The sequence below is a fragment of the Lissotriton helveticus genome, chromosome 5_1 (assembly GCF_964261635.1).
Source record: "Lissotriton helveticus chromosome 5_1, aLisHel1.1, whole genome shotgun sequence".
Lineage (NCBI taxonomy): Eukaryota > Metazoa > Chordata > Amphibia > Caudata > Salamandridae > Lissotriton > Lissotriton helveticus.
This window is the reverse complement of record NC_136065.1, coordinates 358,700,279-358,723,298: the sequence shown is the minus strand read 5'-3', so window position 1 is coordinate 358,723,298 and position 23,020 is coordinate 358,700,279. Positions and strand designations below refer to the sequence as shown.

Sequence of the window (23,020 nt, the reverse complement as noted above, 5' to 3'; positions counted from 1 at the left end):
GGAAGCTTAGTAGCTAGTTATGAGTTTTAACAATAGGCAGCCGTATTGTCCAGTGGCTTTATTATATTTGGAAAGTTACAGGACACACACTACCCAACAAAAATGTTTTTATCCTTGTACAGGCATTATCCCCAAAACATCATTAAAAAAACTGTGAATGACTGAGGTTTCCTTTTAGATCGTTTAAAAATGCATTTTGTAGGCGTACCCGTTTAGTAATTTCCCATATTTCAGACGCATCCAGCTACATGCCTCAGGTTTGAAGTGTTGCCTAAAGAATTGGAATCTTGGATTGTGAACTTTTTTTATTGAACACTCTAATTCAAGGAATGGTTAGAACAGAATGTAGAACGTTCATATATTTTGCTTAGCTAAGTATGAAATGCCATGAGTGCAAAAACTATCATATAAATATAGTCATCACGTACTCACCAAGAAATACATATTTTATAATTAATATTCATATATAACATCAGGAAGCAAATAAAAAACATGATATGGCTTTTTTGATGTACATCATAAACCACTGCTCTTTGTTATTTAATAGTGTGTCAATAACTTTTTAACATTCTGATTCAGTATGTAGACAGAGAATGGAAAATCTTCGGCTTAAAATAGCTTAATATATATTAAAGTAGAAGGAATTTCAAGTGTAGTCCTTACTCTTAAATGGTTTACCACTGAAATAAAACGAGGAGTTGGCTGGCTCAATAAAATCACTGCAGGCTGTTCTGAAACAGCCAGCTGGTTATCAAAACAAGCAATCATTCAGCTAACTATTTAAATAAAAAAATTGAGTAAATCTATTAATCAGCCAACCAAACATGCATAGAACCAATTAATCAGCCAGCCAATAGCTACTCATCAAACTTGTCCGTTTTTCAGCTAGACAGCCATCTGAACAAGCATAGGCAAAGCCAAAAACTCTCGCATTAGAGATGCATTTGGCTCTGCCAATGTATTTTCTTCATGCAGTACTGCATCAAAGCAGATGCTTATAGTATAAAGGAAAGAGAAAAAAATATATATATAAGCACAATGATGCAGCGCTGGGCAGAGTCCTTTTGTAGGTGAATACATGAGTTGAGCACACATACGCACACCTACAAAATAATAAAGTCAAGCGGCTTCGTCATTGCACTTTTTAAAAATGTTAACGGGGTGGGGGTGTCAGGGTAGCTGGTCATGGAGTCTGTGTAGGTGGAGAGGCACACAGATGAAAGACAGCAACATTACGAGGGGGGAAAAACTCACGAAGAAACTAGAGTGGAGAGCAACAAGGAGGAGAGCAGAGCACAGAAGCACCCGGGTGAGCGAGAGAAAAATTGGGGTACAGAAGCATAGGGGGGAGAGAGGGCAATGTGAATGTGGGAGTCAATATTAGCACACAGATGAAAGAAAGTGAGGCGGGGAAACAGAAGCTCATGGATGAGAAAGGGTAATCTAAGAGCGGGTAGGGGACATAGGCACATAATTGAGAGAGCACAATATGGAGGAGCGGAGAAGAACATGATGGAGACAACTGGAAAATACAGGCACTCTCATGCACTGCTTGAACAAAAAGAAAAAGTGTTGCTAAAATGCGAGCTGTGGAAGGACACAAGTACTTCGGTCATGCTCCTAGGGATGGGCAAGCAGAAGTAGAGGAAGTAAAGCCGCATAAGCTAACAGATAAGGAGCAAGCGAGAGTGATAATATAGCCAACCAATGGTAAGCAGTGGGCGGGCTGTAAGCCCACAGTAAGTTAACAAAATGTCTCGCAACAAAAAGCATGCACTGTTTAAGGCAAGACCTAAAAACTAATCATTCTCCCAACTAATGTGCCACTTGAGTAATCAACAGCTAGCTGCCCTTGGAAGAAACCAATTAGACACCCAAATACTCGGAACACTAATCAAGAAAACAAAGAGTTTAAATCAGCCAACCAGGAACACAATCAAACAAGCAGTCAATGAAGTAGCAAGGTTACCAAAATACTAGACGGATAGCTAACTGACTAATCAGTCAATTAACTCACCAATCAACCAACACAGCAAACTGCTCATCAGTCAGCCATGCTCATAAAAAATTATAAATGTTACAACCAGTGGATATATCTAGACCACAACCAGTTTCATCACTCAAACTTTGACTCATAATAAATATCAACTGTCCATTCAAGTAATCAACTATTGAACATTTTCACCAGCTAACCAGGCTGATCATTAAACAACTAATTATTTAATTACAAACCGATGACCAAAAAAACTACATTCAAGACAGACAATGTACACATCAAAAACCAAATTGGAAAGCCAGTTCTAACCCAACCACAAAACAAACAAAAAGAGAAACTCAACTGGTTTTGTACAAAAACACACAGGTAAATGACCAATCAACCCAAAATATTTCCACAGCCACAATCCAGCAATCGAACCAACTAACCAGTTAGCTGGCTGACAAACACGCAAAATTATTGCCAAGCAGCAAATAAACCAACTAACAGGTATGCTCCTTAAACTAAAAGATCATGTTGAAAATTATGTTGTAAAACTAGGGTAACCTACAGGTATTAAATGGAAGGGTTTTAAGGCTCCATCTTACCCCATTGCAGGGTTTAAAAATAAAGGCACCTGCCCTCACTGGAATACTGCCCAGACACAGAATTCCAGTCAGAATTACAATGTGTTGGTTCTTCTTTGATGGTGAGAAACAAGTAGCATGCATGTCTGTGGGTAAAGGACTTACGGAAAAGGGCATTAGCACAATTCACAAAGTAGGCGACTTTTTTAAGCAATATTCACTTTGGTATGGGCTGCTAGAGTTGGTCTTTCACTGTTAACTTTTAAGAGACAGGAGCTTGTGGTAGTGGCATTTGGCTAATGTCATTGAGGGAATTGTAAGTGGTAATACGTGCTATTCTGTCTGATCTTTATTAAAATAGGTTTGGCCAACATGAAACACCCACCTTAGTTTTTTCATCAGGGTCAATTTGTTCCAAAAGCAAGTACTTTTGGGCAAGCAACTCAGGATTGCATGTCTACTAACTCCTAATGGTGCCAAACACTAGAAACAAAGGGAACACATAATGCTGTTTGAAAGCAGTGGGAGTGTTGGAGACCTTGATCATGCTCCTTGGAGAGCACTTGCCTTGGCTTGCCATGTGAGTGAAGCAATCTGCAGCGAGTCGCCATCGGTCCGTTCGTTGTGCCATACAGTCCCGCTCTGGCTTGGCTTCAGGTTACCTTTCACTTCAAGAGCCTCACTCAGTGATTCGGACTGCCCTCGCGATGGCTGCGGCTCGTCGTCTCCGAGCTGGAAAAAGTTTGTGTTAATTTCTTCATGTCAGGCTGTTGCTTGTGAAGCTGGCGAAGTACTATGTTGATCTGGGTTGCGGGAAGTGACATAGTAAGGTTGCTGTAAGCGATCTAGTGCCCTCTGGTATGCGTAGTGAGCACTTCTGGGCCTGACACCTACTTTGTAAGGGTTGAGGGTAATGAGAAGGGGTAAACTTAGTTAATAGGAAAATCATCCAACTTTGACACCTCCACTAAGCAGTTTCAAGGGCAGATTAAAATCCCTGGTGCGTTGATTTAGAGGGTTGATTCAACCTTAAATCTTTTAAAGAAAATTGTGATTTAAATAGTCAACCCCTTTTTGGACATTTACCGTACCTTCACGCAGTTTTCACATTCAAATCGCTTGCCGCTGTCATGTGACATCTGGTGCCGAATAAGGTTCGACTTCCAGTTGAAGGCCTTCGGACACTGGTCACACTTGTATTCGCGTTCCTCTGTGTGGATTATCATATGCTGCTCTAAACTGGAGAATAAAAAGTGCACAATTGAACAGATGAATGGCAATACATTGTGGGTGTAGTACATATGATTTAATATGAGTTAATATTATTGTTTTTCACATTTGGCATCTATTCTTATGTGCAAGCTCCTCGGTGACATTTGCCTCAGCCTTGGAGAATTTACTCAGTGTATTCAAAAAGCCTTATGCGGCTTTATGAAGGTCGCCATCTTTAAAGTCTTGCTCTGCACATATATTGTGACTGCAGTTGTTGAGGCACAGAGGAGGCCACGAAACACATCAAATGAAATGTAAGACTACACCACTGCGCTGCAGGAAACACCCTGATGCTATGCTAAGGATTTGTAACCATAAGTATATTATTCAGGGCGTTCGGGTGTCATGTTGTTAATGTGTGCCATTGTGTATAGATGCAAACAGAAGGGGAACAGTCCTGTTTTAAACTTTGCTGTGTGTATTTATTGTAGTCATACAGCTCTTACTAACCACCCCTGACAAGTATGTAACAAATACACTTCCACGCTCACTGCACAAGTTAGTACATGTGCTTCAAACAGTGTGGAATGGAAACAGAGTGAAATCGAGAATATTTTTTGACTTCATCTGAAGAACCAAATGCATACTTTTAGTCTGTGAAAAGTGAATTGAACTTGGGCAGATTAAACTTTGGGAAGCTTAATCCCAAAGAGGACCCATTATACGTTCCTATTTAGGCAACACGTCAGCTATAACTAAGAGCCGTTACATAAAGGTGGGTAAGGGGTGGTGATGGAGCCAACAAAAGAGTGACAGCACTTAAGTCGTGGAGTTAACTTGTTGGAAAACCTGTATACACAGGCTGCTATCCTGGAAGAGGTATGGTAGCGGATGCTTCTATCTCTTTGGAACTACTCACTTATTGATAAGCTACCAATTAGAGTACTGCTTAGTTACCAGCAAACTATAAAACGCTGACTAATGCTTTCCTGGAACGACGAAGAAATAATGACCCTACATGAGATTAAAGAAGGGAATGTCTTTCAGGTTTTCGGCCTTTATATGCTTTTTTTTGTCCTATGAAAGGTGTTTGGGGAAGTATCATGAACAGAAAAGCATAACATGTTAAACTCAGATTAACTATCGTGTTGTGCACTTTAAGCCCTGTAGTCAAACTACTACTTTCATACTCACATTTATCTTGCCTCATGACTCTATCTTGAATTTGAGTTCTTTTTTTTTGCTTGATACTGGATTATATATATATATATATATATATATATATATATATATATATATATATATATATATATATGTGTGTGTAAAAATATTGAGGATTCAGAATATCAAAATTTGTTGATTGGCACAAATCATGGTAAGGTATTGAACCTAAAATAGGAAAATTGTATTATCCGAGATGTAATGCTTTAAGATGCTCAATAATTGCACTGACTTTTTTGCACTATAAAGGCACAATTTGCACATATAAATATTTCGTTTTACTTGCACTAAGGGAGGGTGGTATGTTTTGCACTACTTACTTTGGCAAGAAACAATGGGTTCAACTTTTTCCAGGATGTCAACATGTGAGGTAAAGGGTGATATTTTATGTATTTATACAAACATTTTACCATAACAACCTGGATTCAAGCCAACACGAAATCATCATTGTACATCCTAGGATGTGATAGTAATTAGAAACTATATCAGTGAAATAATGCATTTAAGCAGTTATCATTGAAAACAGTGAAGTGTGTTTACTATGTCCATTGCTGCTAATACTATGCACTAGCACTTTTAAAGAGGAATCTCCACCCCAGGGTGCTGACATGTGATGAAGGCCGTTGGTCGGCCGAAACACGTCATAGCGACATGGTGATTGCTAAAATAAAATAATCAGCACAATACCGGGTCTGCTCTTGTCTTCTTCAAGAAATTGAAAACGCTGGACGAGTTATATATATATATATATATATATATATATATATATATATATATATATATATATATATATACACACACACACTTTTCTATAATAAAGTAAAACATCTTAGACAGACTAGAAACTTTTGGAACTGGTGCCACATTGAGTAGCAATAAAGAACATTTTAACATGATTCAATGTTGCCCAATGGGTCTGAAATAATATGGTACAAGAAAATCGTGGCCTAGATATCGTCTAACAGATATATTGTGTTAAATATCGTTATTTTAGACAATATTTGTATCAATACTCTGACCTATAACCCCCTGGAGTAGTACATAAATTCAGAGTTAAGCTGACTTATGAGGCTGATCACGGGTTCCAGCTAAGATAGATTCTCTGTTTCCTGAACATCCTAGGATATGGCAGGTTATAAAGATGAAACTAAAATTTCATTATCTACGAGAGATACTTAAAAACAAGGCCGGGCGTAGTGGTGAATTTCATTAATTTATCCAGCAGGTTGAGAAGCAATGGACACTGGAGTAACAGCCACATGCCTTGGTCCTAAAACAAATTGGCAGTACTATCAAAGCTTGCCCAAGAACAGCACACAAAAAATGCATTCACTTTTCAAGGAAATTACCCTGATTTTTCTCGCTTGCAAAATATTACACAGAGGCCTTGATTCCACGTAACTCATTATCCTGGATGCAAATTGCACACGCAGTAATTGTCGATTATGTTAGACATGGTAAGAATCGGGCGCACAATTTGCACATCATTCAGAGTTTCAGGCCTCGGAACGGGGATAACAAAATTGAACACGTGTTGGCCCATTCTGAAGTGAGCAAAATTTAAATTTGCAGAACTTGCCACCATTATTGTGCCTGATTTTATCTGCGGAAAATCTTGCTGTCAAAAATCTTGCGTTTCATTCGAATGCAATATAGAGATGGCTTTCGTAGTGGAGTTTGTGTATCAAAGTAAATTGTGGCCTAAAGGTAGCTTGTGGCCTTTCTCCGGTGATTGGTTGGCGAGAGGTAAACGTTTTTTTGACACACACATCACAAAAACGAACCTCGGATGTGTTTTTTGGAATAAACTGTTCTGTGACTTTTAACAAATTTTCCCAATTTTTACTCCTGGTGTCCACCTCACCTATGGCCAAAGAGGAGGAGAGCGCCAAAAGCATACCTTTCTTCAGACTCTTGTCCATGCATAGGTAGCAAGGATTATGGTCTATCATTCAGGGGGATGTATATTATTTCCCACGGGAGGGACTTCCACACCGAGACCTACTGCATTGCAAGTGGCTTAACTCACTACTGTGTGTCATCAGTTCTTAGACGCCAGAGAAAGCAGCATTGTGTGAACGACCGATTCCCACCCGAAGCAGATACCTGAGCCATTAGCCAATAATCTGTGCTTGCTTTCAGAAATAATTGCTTGTTTGCCCTCGCCTAATTCGTGTCTTTATGTTTTTTGCATAGAGGGCAGTGAATGGTGAGCTTTTTGGAATGCATCAGATAATAGCGTGCCATCGGAGGTGACGGTTTTATATTGCACCTTTGAGCTTCACCTCATCCGAACAATAATAACGCGAGACAAACGTAAGCGCCTGGGCCAATCGCTGCTCACGTTTGCATAAAGCAGCAAGGCGCAACTCAATCTCCTCGTGCCGGCCGTACAGGACGCAGAGAGGCGTCAGGCTTCCTTTCAGGAAGTGTCCCGCTTGCAGAGACTAAGCTTGGGAACGCGGCTGAGGGTGTATCTTCGATATCCATTCATGTGGGTGGATGTGAAAGGCACAGCGCAGGGTAAAAGGCGCAATAAACATCTAGTCCCACCTAGTACTGCTTAGAGGCCTGATCTTGTTTCGATTGGTATTTTTGAAGTTTCAGTGAGCTAGCTGTTTGGGTTGATGTACATTTAAATCTATGCGAATGGCAGGGTTCCCGAATACTAGCATGGTTAAAAGCTGGGCTAATGCAACTCTGTGTTTGTGCTCTTTCTACATAATTATGGATTTGCTGCATAATACATCATATGCTGCATAAGTTATAGATCTTAACGAAAATTGTCCCTAACTCACGTGGAGCCAAAAATTACTAAAAATGCAGCTACACAAGTTGGCGTGCAGTGAAAAGGCGTTCGCAAAGGTTGACTGTTCACTTTTCAATTGCTTATTGCTGGGTTTGGGTGTTAAACTGATACTAATGAGATAAAACCCATTCCCAAACAGTATTAAAGTGTCAAAATGGCAAAATAACGAAGTAATAGAATCCAAAATGTGCCACGTAAAGCCGCATCAGTTGCCCTTTCCTTCCACATAATTTATTTAATCATGCTACATAATTTTGTACTACCCTGTCACATACTTCCAGTGGCCTTACTTAAGGGTGGTTATACCTTTTGTCTTTCCGAAGACAATAGACAACTTCATTATATTGGATGACAATAACCTTATATAAAAGATACATTGCAAAACATGTCAGATAAGCGGGCTTGAGAAAAAAACATTTTCCATTCCTCCCTCTTATTATTATTTTTGTAAACATACTGGATTTTAGGCAGGGTTCCCACTTGACCGGTCTTCTCCCGGCACCACTGGTATTTTAATGTCCTGGTCGGTACAGAAATAAGCAAAATCACCCAAAGCTGGTGTTTTTACTCCTTATCTGTAATACTTCAAACTGCAAATATAAATTGGAAGCACTTTTAAATGTGTTCTAGAGCTGTGTTAACCCGTTAACCGCGGCCGTTTTTTCGCGGCAGTGTGGCCGTTTTAAAGAACGGGCGGGGCTGCGTCGGCCGTTGAACGTGCGCAGCACCATCCAGGTAGTGCTCCGAACGTTCAATGGCTGACGGCAGCACTTAACGGGTTAACAGTCCCTGACTAATACTGAAAATAAACAAAGGCAGAAAAGTCATTTTACAAATGAATACATACAATTTTGATTAAAGTCATATTTAGTATGATGGCCGGTCCTTGCTGACTCTTACAACAACAACAAATGCCTGGTATTTTTCACGTGGAAAGGTGCAACCCTAATCCTAAAATGTTTGTTTAAATAGGGGCAGGAAGGACAGGTAGAAAAAAACGTATCCAACTAAGTTGTACCTGAAGTATTTCTGGTTCCAATTCCATTAACAAAGAGGAGGTGGGTGGTTTTTGGCTTGTGTTTTTATAAAAATGTATAAGTAAATAATACATTACATCTCATACATAAATAAATAAATAAACACACTACTCTGGCATGAGTGGCAAGTGAGATACTTTTCGAAAAACAGTGGCCCACAATAACAAGACAATAAAATAATTATTTTGTCACTAATGCCTGTGCCTGTGCATGGCTTATATCACTTGCTAAACCAGCATGATGGTTGATTAATTTTAACACCAGCTTCTGTTGTCTACTGAGACTAACAGAGCTTGAGTCTGAGTCCTTGTTAGACAAATCCAGCCTTCCATACTTGCAAGGTTGATAAAATGACTAACATTGATTTTGGCAGTAGTAACATCTAGTAATGACAGCACTTAGAGACGGCCAATAGCGAGGAATGAAGCACTCTTTAAATTTTATAGGGGCTGAATTTTTTGGGGTGTTAATGGAGGTTGACCCAATTCATTTATCTTGTCGGACACATTTTGCTGCTTTCTCTGCCCCTCGCAAGTGGGTATCATCTTAGTTTACTAAGGGTCGAAGTCAGAGGTGAGTTCTTGAATCTTCTGTGGGTACTGCTTGCTTTTTGCTTGTCTAGGAAGAACGTGGAATGGATGACGGTGCCATGACACTTTCTGATGCCTTTTCCATGGAACCAGTCACCAACTCCCCTTCTATATTGCACTTTCAAACTGTGAAATGTTTTTTCTGTGGTTGACTTGAAAACTAGAGATTCTTTGGATGGAGTCTTGACTCACCACCTGGACTGGGTCAATTCTTGTAATTCTGTTTCTCAGTATAGCTGCAATTGGTTGTCAGTACTAAAGTTTAGACTGTATGAGAAGCACTTGACAAATATGACTAATATGAACCCTGTTTTGGGAAAATTCTCATTTTTTACATGTACATGTTATGTAGGCAAACCCATTAGAAGACATCTAACTTTCAATATTTATGTCTGGCGTTAAGAAAGACCTTTTGATTTTATTAAAATTGCATGTATTACTTATTAATTCACAAAATTCTCAGCACATGTCTGTAGAGTAATATTAAATACCAATGCAAGTATACACAAATTATAAACACAGTTTCAGAAACCTTGTCTTTCTTTTATTCTTTTCTTTCTGATCAGCCAACACATGTTTCGTCGCACAAACTGGGAAATCGTCCCTCGACTTTCTCAATGCTTCAATGTCATTGGTAGCAACTTTCTAAGTGGTGATAATTCCATCCCACACACTTTAGACTGCGAGTGAGTCTAGTATCCTTGCTTCGAAGTGAGTAAATCCGTAGTTTTCAGTAAAGATCAGTCTGCCCGGTTCTCGAGTACGAGAGCCGGCAATGAAAGTTTCCCACTCTTATAGACCTGTAGCTATGATAATAGAAAGAAGACTCAACATAACATAGGTGCTTTTAGCTAGTTCTCTTCATCCGTTGGTCTGTTATTGTGCCAGTCCCCATTTTCTGGCGATCACTAAACCATACATCAGGGTGCAATGGGTCAGCTTGATTCCGCCACTGCGTTCTGCTCTTTTACAAGGAGCAAAACACACACAATGTAGCCCTCTCAATGCTGGGGACTACAATGCACTATGTGCTTTTTGAGGCCAAAATTGCACGTGTGACGCTTGACTGACTCTCTTCCATCCATAAAGGGCATTCATAGGTACTTACCTGTCTGAAGTGCCCTGACTTTTTATAGGCTATGGTACCTCTGCATCTACACATAAGACATAATCCTACCAACACACTTAGATAGACTACCACATTCCGAATGTAGTACTGCTAAACTTGCCCTTTAATATTTTTACTCCTTTGTGTCCTGCCAATTATTTTAGTCAATTTGTCTTGATTGTAAATTTGTCTACAGACACAGTGTTTGTATTTATATTGTCAACATGTCTGATTGCCAAAGAATAATCCAAAGTCTGGGAACTGATTTTCATATTATTCAAAACACAGTATCATCAAGATCCTAAATGTTTTTGTTCCTTGAAAATATGTTTAAATAGCTATTATTGTTAACATATTATTGTATGCTGTGAACATAAGGTGTTAAAAAAGCTCTATTATTGTTGAATACCAAAGCAAGTTTTCTCTTTAGGTCAGGTTGGACTGATACTTGAATTCCTTACTTGAAACACTACAATATGCCACTATACCAACCCTCAACTGCAGGGAAATGTTTGTATAATAAGACAGTCAAAATATCTTTAACTGATTGATACTCATATTAGATTAACAATAACCTACACAAACCACTTCTTAATTAAACTTACCATGAACTCTACTAACCTTTCACAATCAAACTCTAAAAACAACATCCACAATCAAACAAAGGTGCTCAGAACCCTCTAAAAAGACGCCCAGATTAAGAAAAAGAACTATGATGCCATACACTAATGTCAGTTAGTGCAATGAAAGTCCCTCTAATATCACATAATTTTCTTGAAAGTATTTTAAATCTACTAGATCAAAGTTAGCTCTGCCGCTGGAGTCCCAGATGAGCTCCTCCCAAAGCAATGACGCTCTTACCTGTACTTGTTGGGAAACATCCGTTCACAGTCTTTGCACTCGTGCACAGCCTCATCATCGAAGCCCTCCTGCTTGATCTCCTCACTCAGGCTCCTATAGAGATGGCTGACGGTGCTGCAGGCGTATTTCTGATGCCGCCGCAACTCCAGCTTGGATTGGAAGAGCTCGTCACACTCCTCACAGCGGAAAATAGGCTCCTCTGAAATGAAAACAGTTAAGGCTATTGAACCAATGCACTCTGGGAGACGTTGAACTCACACTTCCTTTTCAGTTACAGGAGCCCAAGACTAAAACTTGAACCAACTGATACATTGTGTAGCAGACCGGAAGCATCTCTTTCCACCTGTTCGCTCTTGAACTTTTCATGTAGTCTCGCGACGGCCATTTTAGAACTTTAACACAGAACTTTAAGACCAATACTGCAGTTTGATACAATAATGTTATTTTTGCCTTTCTTCTCAAATTCTCTGTCAAATAAAAGGTTGTTTAATTAAAACCACTTGAGGGCCCTTGCCTCAACCAGTGGCTTCAGACCATTGACGATGTGGAGGGCTTTCTTGAAATGATCTCTTAGAAGCGAAGCGCGACAGGCAGCAAAACCAAGGAAGGTTGGTGCAGAACGCTGAGTCGTCAAGCAGTTCAGGAAAAGGAATCAAGTTGTTTGTTGGGAGGGAGTTGGGAACCATACAGAAGGTCTAACGCATATCGTAAATTACTGAAGTTGAGGGTCAAACAAATTAAAATGAGGGCAGCTATTATTAAGTTTAGAAGGCAGCATCCTGACCAAGCTTCCAAGTTAAACAATCGGCCACTGAGCTGTAAATCTTCCAGCAGAGTGACTTCTGTAAAGGGAGGGGGCGTGGGCGCTTCACATTTACTCCACCCTGGTGGTTTGAGCTAAACCGAAGCTTCCGAGATGCACACAGTGACTTTGTGATCTTAATTCTCTGCTGTGAAAAACAGCTTTAACAAGGTTATGATTGTTTATCAGACTATTTCTCAGAAAATAGTCCTTGAATGACAAAAGCCCAGTACGGTTCTGGAGCCTTTGTGTGCAGTGTTATAGTGTGAATTTTTCTAAAGCAGTTATATTAACATAAGTTTCATCAATCATAAGTCAATGGGCGAGTTCCTCTTCCTACGGCTGTTTTTTTATGTATGTACGAATTATGGTTTGCATGGCTGTTGTGCGAGTTATCATTTGCTCTTAACCATAACTTGTGAATTTCTGCGTTTTATTAATTAATTTCATTCATAACCATAACTGTACTTTCTCAGTTTTTGTTTAAACGTACGTTAAGCTGTTATAACCAAAGCTAACCAATACTTCACTTCAACATTGGACAGTTTTTTGGACTTTTTTAAATCATGTACAACATGTAAGAGTTCCATGTGCCCACCCTTCCGCCGGCAGCCATTCCCAGCTGTGCCACGTGCAGTCCGGTTTACCACAGGAACTTGCCTCCTGCTAGCCCTGGCACCTATTTCCCTGCAGGCAGCCATCTTTATTGTGCATAACCTTTGGCAGTGCATAGCAGGGGTTGACTGCAGGCCCTGCGCCCAACCTCTGTTGGCAGCCAACACCTGATGTGCACGACCATTGACTGTATGCAGTGCATGTGAAATCTAAAAATCGCGAGAACAGTTTTAGGTGCGTTATTTAGGAGTTAATGCCCTGAAGACGTCCTGTTGCCTGTGGGACGAAATGCATTGGCTGTGTTTCATACTGATGTTACAAGAATAAAATAAAGATTGTGTTTTTCACACAAAATGTCCTCGCTCTTTTTGGACTTCACAAGCACTTTACTTGATATAATTGGAACTGTGTTTTGGAATTTGGACTCTGAAGCTTATCTGAACTTGAAATGAATAAGGGATCATTATATTGTCTGGTGTGCCTCTCTCATTTTGTGTATCAACAATGTATAAATCTTAGTTACCGAATAAAACAAGCATTTGCAATGCAATAGGTCTCGCATTTATGAGAGTTTGAGCTATTGGCATTGTAAATGACAATGACTTTTATTTATGTGTTGTTTTTAAAACAGATATATAAAAGGCATTGTCATTTACACTGCCAATACTTTAAACTCTCTCAAATGCGAGACCTATTGCATTGTAAATGCATGCTATAACATTTTTAAAAGCGTTAGGAGTGGGGCATGTGCAGGCAGGACAAAGCTAATTGAGAAAATAGTGCTCAGAGGCTCTAATTAAAGCCTACCGAGCAGCAACACATGTAACAGAGGGTGTCACCATGGAAGGTTACATAATGAGACAAGGCGGAACTAAGGAGAGACCCCTAAGCCTTTTGACCAATGAACAGCCACAGTTTGCAGTGGACAACAACACAAGCCAATGAAAAATGTGGGTGGAGAGGGGGCGCAGCTTCAAGTCCCTTCCTCAATAGAGCTTGCCTCGCAGAGCAGAGCAGAGCAACGCATGTGCTACCCAGGCTCGACCTAAAAATACTATTTCCTAGTCAGCTTTAGTAAACATCATTAAAACGGGCCTTCCCTCACTATGCAATTCGATGAGAAATTCCATGATAAAAGGTACTACCTAGTCAGCTATAGTGCATGTCATAAAAAGGTGTCCTTGGTCACTTTGTAACACACGGGAACTCCCACGAAAAAGAGTACTGCTTAGTCAGCTGAAGTGAACATCATAAAAAGATGTCATAGATCACTATACGACACAAGAGAGCCCCAATGAAAAGAACTACTTAGTCAGTTATAGTGTACAACATAAAAATCTGTCATTGGTATCTGTGTAACACAGGCGAAGTGCCATGAAAAGAGACCGGTCTATTCAGCTCTTGTGCACACCATAAAAAGGTGTCATTGTTCAATGCGCAACACAAGAACACCCCTTAAAAAGAGGAAGCCTAGTCAGCTAAAATGAAGCCCATAGAAGGGTGTGATCGATCACTGTGCAACTAAAGAGAACTCCCACTGAAAAGAGTCTGCCAAGTAAGTGGTTGTGTACGTGATAAAAAGGTGTTTTTCATCACTGTGATAAGTGAGAACCTCCATAAAAAAGAGTACTGCCTTGTCAGCTGTACAGCAAATCATAAAAAGGTGTTTTCCATCACTGTGAAACATGTGAATACCCATAAAAAAAGACTACTGTTTTCTTCACTGTAGTGCACATCATAAAAGGAATCTTCCATCACTGTGCAATAGGGGAACTCCCATTAAAAAGAGCACTGCCTAGTAAACTGTAGTGCAAGTAATAAAAAGGTGTCTTCCATAACTGTCCAACATGAGAACTCCTGTGAAAAACAGTACTGCCTTATCAGCTGTAATACACGTCGTAAAATGGTGTCTTCTATCACTCTGCGACACAAGAACTCCCATGAAAAAGAGTACTGCATTGTCAGCAGCAGTGCACATCATAAAAAGTAAGTCTGGGCGGTGAACTCCACTCTTGGAGTTTGCGGAGATTTCTGCACTCTGCATTACGCGAAGCTCGTGGAGTTCAGTGGAGTTTATTCCCTCGCTCACGTTAGTCAACGTCAAGTTGGAGACCGCGAGTGAGGAAAATCCGCCTGGCGGCGAGATTTTTCCTTTTTCACCATTGTCAACATCAAGTTGGTGAGCTTGAGCGTTGAAAATCAACCTCCCGGCGAGATTTCTCAATGCAGGCAGTCAGATTTCTCATTGCGAGTGGTCTCGTATGCTCGGCACCGCACACGTTGAGAAACTGTCCGTTCGAGCTGAGAAAGGTGACGCTCAGGTGAAAATCTACTCGAGTGGCAGAAAGGAAGCAGCGCCCGCTTGCACTGTGCATGGTGCTGTTCGTGTGATTGAACAGTGCAGACAAGCACCTGGCACTGAAAATCACCACAAACAGCATTTATCAAACACACTTTGCCACTTGCGAAACACCACTTAGCACAGCTGAGATTTTTTTTGCACTTCGCAGAGTTCCGCGCAACTGAACTCTGCCCAGGTTTAAAAAAAAGGTGTCTCCCATCACTGTGCAACACAAGAACTCCCAACAAAAAGAGTACTGCCTTGTAAACTGTAGTGCATGTAATTAAAAGGTATTTTCCATCACTGTGCAATACGAAGGCGCCCAATAAAAAGAGCACTGCCTAATAATCTGTAGTGCATGTATTAAAAAGGTGTCTTCCATCACTGTGCAACACGAGAACTCCCATGAAAAAGCATCCTGCCTAGTCCGCTCATGTATTACACCATCTTTTTACACTACGTTCACTTAGGGCACTAAAAACTACCAAATACATCAGTATGTCAACCGTGAAACGAAATCAACCCTTTGTACCGACTTCCTGTTCTGGGCTATTAGAAGTGGTTCACCTGGAACAAAGATCTCTCCGCTTTGAACCTGCACATGCAGGGCTTCTTGCTGTTAAAATGCACTTTGTGGAACCCGCGGTGCTCTCACGCTACGCTTCTTCAAGGCATGATACAAACTTTTGTCCTAAAAAGCAGGTTACGCCTTAAATACCCCCTAGAAAACAAAGCAGCCAGTCCTTTCTCTCTTGCTTGTCAAATGTGTGTTTGCTGGCCTCTATCTTGAGTTCCATCAGCAACACTCGGGACAATGGAGGAATGCAACAGAAAAATAAATCACAGCCTAATGGCTTTCAGCAGAACCAAGGGGAATGCAATTATGCGGCATCTACATGCTAATCTAGGAGAGCGGAGTCTCACATAAGTTCAAGAGCCCTACTCCAAATTCCTGCAGTGATAAGGGGTCGGCTGCATTTTGGTTGGGGCTTGGCATAAAAGATTGTTCCGATAATTATCTTTCGGCGGAACATTTTTGCATTTTCTTTTTTTGTGCGGCTGCCAGCGCCACTTGGGAACTGAGACATCCATTGAAAAAGAGGATGACAAGTCAAACGTCCCTGAATGAAAGGATCGAGGCGGTGACTCACAAGATGCGAAGCTTCGAGTGGCTCACGCTGCCCCCTCACATTTGTAATAAATAGCATATTACATGATGCACGTCTACATTTATACATTTATGGTTCATACCATGCTGTTCTTTGATATGCATTAGTATATTCAAAAAAATACTTAAGCAGAATCAGAGCACAGTCTCATTGTGTATGTCCAAAGGGGGAGCAGTAAAGCTCGAAGGTCAATCCAAGTCCAGAAGATGCAACTGTTCTATGTAATAACTTGATTTGACCTTGGCATTGTAGTAATACATGTCTCAACCTATGCTTTTTGGTACAGTTGCTCAAAATTATGTTTTTTGGGGCAATCTTTATTTTCACTAGTATCCCACTACAGTATTGCTCTAAGGTTGTAAGTTGTTTTGCCCGTCACAGGAATCTGTGTAGTGTATTTTACTAAACTATGATGGGTTGTGTATTTTACTAAACTATGGAGAGTTGTCTATTTTACTAAACTGTGCAGGGTTATCAATAGGGCCTGACAGAAAGTGTCTTTTAAGTGACAAATGTATACCTGGCAACCTCTTGACTTAAAATTGTGGGTCATATCAAGTCTTTATGAGGGTAATCTTAAATAAGGTGAATAGAACATTTTCCACAGATGTAGTGTGTTGAATAACTTCAGTCCACAAACTCTGTAGATTGGTGTAACATCGGTTGTATGATGTAATTAGTGATGTCTTCAATTATGTCATTTTAGATGTCATCAGTGATGTTATCAATTATGTCTTTTAACTTTTCATGAGTGATGTAAAGTGAGGGTTCAAGTAGTGCATGGAGGGGCTTGTTATAATTAGCTTGGTAAACTATAACTGGTGAATGTACTTTTTTTGTTTTTAAATGTCACTTTTTATTTTATTTCAACACTTAACTATGACGCAACTTTAACCTTTGTTTTTTCAATCAATTTCTACGTTTTCTTTAATGAAAGTTCAGATCTTATTAGGCCCTACGCCGCCCTGGCAGAGAGACAACAACCGCTGTGTATGGCCTTTGGCCATATATAACCGGTGGGTTAGCCACAGGTTCTGCCCTACAGCTAGGCAAAGGCAGCCATTACTGCCACAGGCTGTAAACCCACCCACTGTACATGGATTTCAGCTGGGTGCAGTGGGCGGTTTGCTGCATGGCTAGACCTCTGGCCAGGTACTGCACCCGATTGCCAATAGGCAGGCAACTCCTGGCTAGTACATGCCCATGGCTTTTGGGAAGGTGCAGCAGTGCATTAGCCCTCCACCAAACCCACTGTAAGTGGCCTATCCCCATTGTGCATGGCCTATGCTCTGCACTGTGGTGGCTGTCTGCAGGGTCAAAGCTTTGTATTTTTTATAGGGTTCTGTGCTATTTTGGTACCGGTGTCACAATACCACAGGGTGTTGCCGCGCTAGTAGAGCAGGACCTTCAGTCCAATTTTTTTTTTACTTTTTAACCCACTATGACCCTGGGGGCATGGGGATGCCCATCCTACCCCTTGTGGGCTATTTCATTATTTTTTTCAGGGCTCCGAACCGAATCACTGAGTCTGTAATGGCGCCACAACTTTTTCGTTTCAGTTGCGACCAGCTAATCAGATACCTCTGTACCATTGTACTGATGCTGTACAACCGAAATGGCCCAAGGGATAAAAGCTATCTGAGCCAATCAGAATGCCCTATTTTTTAAATTTACCTTACCACAGGGGGACCAACTGTCCAAAGATACCCAACTTTACCGTCCAAATATACCTAACTTTTTTATCCTTCCAACTCACCCTGACCCCTGCTTTAAATGCAAATATCTTAAAAATGTCTGAATAGATTATACCATTTTACAAAAACTTTCTGAGTAAAATTCTAGCTTTGTGCCAAATTTAGTTTAATTCTGTTCAGCGTTTTTTTGTATCAGAGAGCAAAGTTAACATGGGAAAACAATGGTTTTTTTGGACCCCATCTTTTTCTTGGCCCCCCACTTGATGGATCAGCACGAAACTTTGCATGAAGGGGCTATGGTGGATTAACTTTTTGGGGAAAGTTTTGTAAAGATTCAGTCACCAAAGTTATTAATTAGCTCTGACTAATTGTAACTACATAGTGGTGATATATATATATATATATATATCTTGCTAGATAGATCAGAACTTTGGTCTTCATGGCACTATGAAGAGGTTAGTAGGTTAGCAGATTTCCCCACTAAACTCAGGGACATATTGCATATTTATATGATATATTTTATGCTTGAGGGATATTAGAAATACTGTGTGGTGGGTGGAGTTCAAGATGTTTGAGTATTCTTTAAGAACAGCATTGCAATGACTTATGAAATGTTCTCAAAAGTCTAAGAATGTAAAGTCAATGAAAAAGATCATCTACATTGATGGGTGCAAAAGTGGTCGGAGGAAATTGACTAAAGTGTCACATGTTACTATTAATTGTTTTGTTCATTCTAAAGTCCATACTAGCAGACCCAGTGACTTCCACATTGAATACACTTAAAGATTTACTCTTTTCCCAGTCAATAGTAGATTTCATAGAGATAAAAGAAAGATTAGTTTGGTGGTGCAAATACACTTTTGCATCTCATTTCTACATGCAAAAATGTGCACCTGTTATGTTTCGTAATGCATAAAAAGTTCCCCACATCTGTACTCCAGGGAATATGCATCATTTGCAGAATTCTAACAGAGAAAAGAGAGAACATATGTTCAATTTGGACGTTCTCTGTGTGTGCCATATTTGCATTTTGATGAGTTTACCACCCACTAGTAGCGGATGGTAACATGGGGAGCTTAATCCCAGAGATCTAGGGCCAGATGTAGGTGGCCGTTTCAGGCCATTTACCGACCGGTAATGGCCGATTTCGGCCGTTACCGACCGGTAAATGGGTTTTCGGTATGTAGGGGCTATTTTTTACAGAATCGGTAAATTTACCGATTCGGTAAATTTACCGATTCTGTAAAATACCGAATCGATATTTTTACCGATTCGGTAAATCTGAGATGTAGGTGGGACTCTTCTGAGTCCCACAGGCCTTACCGAATCGGTATTTTACCATCAAATCCAATTTGATGGTAAAATACCGATTCCGGTGTGCATGCACATGTGTGCATGCACACCTATGCCATATGACAGGCAGACCTGCCCTTACGGCATGTATGCCTGCCACATGGCACCCGAGCCTGTTTTGGGGGGGCCAGAGGGTGTCAAAGTGACACCCCCTGCACCCTTGTGAAATTCGGTATTTACCGATTCGGTAAATACCGAATCGGTAATGCCCATTCATTCCTATGGGCTTCAAAGCCCATAGGAATGAATGGGCATTACCGATCGTTATTTACCGAATCGGTAAATACTGATTTTCTCCGATTCGGTATTCCAGCACATCTGGAATACCTACATCTCCACCCCTCTGATTTACCGATTCTTAATTACCGAATCGGTAAAATTCGGTAATTATGAATCGGTAAATCATTTCTACCTACATCTGGCCCCTAGTGCTATTTTTACTCAACTCACACCGTTTGACCAGAAATCATTTACCGCCATTTTCGCCAGTACTGTCAACTACTGAAAGAGCTCTGCAGTCTGACACTGTGTACTCATCTGAAGTGAGGTGTTTTTACTTCATGGTTGGAGGGAGTGGGGAAAGTCCTAGTCAATCTCTCTCTCTCTCTCTCTCTCTCTTTCTCTCTCTTATATACTGGTGCGAAACTCCCTGAAAAAGGGCAACTACATTGTGTTCTGTGTTGCATACATTTATTTGAGAAATGTATTCCTTTAACTAGACATCATTTTTTGCGTGGAGCGGAGAAAAAACACCCTGCAACTATTAATTTTAAAACCTGTCCCATCAAAGGTCTAGACTAGAATCCTGTTTCACCGAATTTGAAACGATTGATTAGTTATAAGTGCTGACCTGCGAGCGAGCTCAACAGCCCAAACATATACATACCATTTTATAATAAACCCAAATTTGGAATTGTTTATGTTGGTTGGTTTAGGACTCTGATGCCTTTCATGTTTTGAGTCAATGAGCCGTCTAAATGGTCTTAAAGTATTCGCAAAATGAGTGGTTGAAACACGATTTTATACATCAAATTGTCCAACTTTCAAGCCCCTCACACTACAAGATACATAACAATGCATATATACCTCTGCATACAATGCTCAACAGAGCCGATGGGTCACAAAAATAAAAGAACTGCACTATACAAAAAATATGAAACATTATATATCATGCCATACACATATTAGGGTGCAGATTCTACAGCATGTTCAGACACCAAGACTTTAGATATGCTCTCATGGACAAATCCCCCTCTCAATGGTGCACCCAGTGGATCCCGCCCTAATGAAAATCCCTATGTGCATTTTATGCCGCACATAGTCATTGGACCAGGGCATATCCGCAAATGTCCCCTCACTCCCGTGGAGGCTTCCCCATGGATAAACCCTCGACTGCAGACGAGATCTGCACTAAAGTGCTAAGATGAAATATAATAAAAAAATATACACCAAACAAAACCGTCTAACATAACATCATGACCACAGATCAGGGGGTAGTTATTTAGCACCTGGAACGAGTGGCAGATGCAATCATCCTGGACTAGAGCAACAATGGGACAGTGGAATGTGGAGACCGGCGATCAGGCAGCCTCTGACAGAGGAAATACTAAAGAACTCACGGTTTTGAGTCTGGGAAACAAGAGAATAAGAACAACAACAGGACTGGCCTTTTGCATACATAGTGATCTGTTGATATCGCAAAACCGATAGACAGCAGTGCCATATCTAACACTCTAACACAGATCAGGCGAAGGGCAAGAAGGTCCACGTCTCATAAGGTACATTGCTTGAAACAGTAGATGAACTCACACCTGGTTATATGGTCTCAGGATCGCCTCCTTCTCAGTCACAGAACATCATCAGCCAACAAACACTTCACCACACTGACAAGGGAAGGCAATTGACTCACAACAACCATATGGAGACATTTTCAATGGGTAGACCCAAACCTCAGACATCAGTTTCCCCAAGAGCATAAAGAACCAACAGGTCAGTGAATTGGTGAAATCAATCTAACATCAATATAACACTAGCGTTATTCACAACCACAATGTTGCCTTTCACTCAAATCTATTTTACTCTTTTAATCAGGCCATGTGTTGACATATGATTACCGTTTGGAAGGCAGTTTTGTAAAATTCACTGTCCTTCTGCTTTAATGATATAAATTAATGCATTAATTAATACATTTATGATTTTGTTTGTACAGCTTGCTACCAGCATGAGGTTTCTTGATGCTAAAAAATACAGTTTCAAAGAAAACAACCAATAAAAAATAAAGACTAAAACCAGAGCATAGGTGAGAGACCACATTCAGACCAGTCAGGTTTCCAAACTCTCACCCCCTCCATAAAGGTCCACCTAAGCCTTGCACATTCCATCTCTGAAAGAAAACTAAGTACACGATGCCGTTGTTGCATTAGATAAAACCATGCCATTCTCATGCCGTATTTATTAATCATCATTAAAATGACCTAGAACATATCAACATAGCATTAAAGAGCAATGCAGCAAAAACATTTACATTATTTACAATGCAATAGCATTGCAAGGGACCAACAGATTCATGCCTATATTACATTAACAAAGACATGCTTGACTACCTCTAAGGTCCCATTCCCTGAGGCATTACCTGTTTTGCGTTGTCCAGGACCAAATGGAAATACCCCTTTCTGGTTGTTCAATTTGACGTCCTTACAACGGGAACCCACTTGTTCTCTCAGTATAGAGGCAACCTGGGCCAGCATCAAACGGCTCCCCCCGTAGCATAATTCACCATGCCAGGGTCACTCACTCAGGTATCCCTTTGGACACCATTCGGAGAGGGGTTGGCCCATACCTGGATCTCCCAGTCCCTCAAATACCTGTTGGGCCAGGCAGCTAAGTTAAGCATACAGACACTTGCTGTAGCAGATCCCACCATCCCTTCTCTAAAGATTGTGTATCCGTACCCCAAGTTGGGAGTTCGGCTTAAGGCCAATTTCCTCATGGATTTGCCTGCCCATCTATCTGATGCCAAGGTTGTCCACCTGTGTTGTAGCTAAACACAACTCCTTCTCTGTCCTCGCCCCGAGGTGAACTAGGGGATGGTGGGTGGGGAAAAAGCAAAAGTAGAAAACAATTAACAGAAGCATGTTAATCCCCAGAAAAACTACTAATAGAAAAAAACAGATATGTTTTCTGTTTTTTTCAGAAGACTTGGAGGTTTTCCAGTGAGCAAAGACTCAACAGAAGAGAGTTCAAAATTATAACTAAATATTTAAAAGAGTGCCAAACAAAGGGTACATTTAATGTAAAAGTGAAATGGGCATAACAACCATGAATGTAAATTACTATATGTACTGAGTCAAAACATGGGTATACTTACCATCGAGATTGGGAGCCATGTCCCCGAATGAGTACGATCGTTCCTTCATATACACCAACAATTCCTCTCCGGGCTCAATGTCCTTAATAACTTTATAATATATCTGAAATGGAGAAAGAAGAGGAAATGTTGATGCCTGAAAGGGATTGTTATTTTTGCTGAAGGATTACATTTATTCTTTGGAGGTGGATTGAAAATTTCACACACTCAATTGAGGATTTCCTTGTAGAGTGGATGTCCATTTAGATCGAGTTATATTATTAACAGCTACTGAATAAA

At 40.4% G+C, this 23,020-nt stretch overlaps 1 protein-coding gene across 3 annotated transcripts in view; it reads right to left on the bottom strand.

The window, feature by feature from the left end:
- The window catches only part of PRDM16 (PR/SET domain 16), a 1,067,934-nt gene that overhangs the window by 63,155 nt on the left and 981,759 nt on the right, over nt 1-23,020 (bottom strand). For all 3 annotated transcript variants that reach the window (XM_078642479.1, XM_078642478.1, XM_078642480.1), the window contains 4 exons: nt 22,742-22,844; nt 11,401-11,599; nt 3,654-3,801; nt 3,130-3,294 (listed from right to left, as the gene is read on the bottom strand). In XM_078642479.1, coding sequence (XP_078498605.1) covers nt 3,130-3,294; nt 3,654-3,801; nt 11,401-11,599; nt 22,742-22,844 — 615 coding nt within the window. The remainder of the gene's footprint in view (nt 1-3,129; nt 3,295-3,653; nt 3,802-11,400; nt 11,600-22,741; nt 22,845-23,020) is intronic.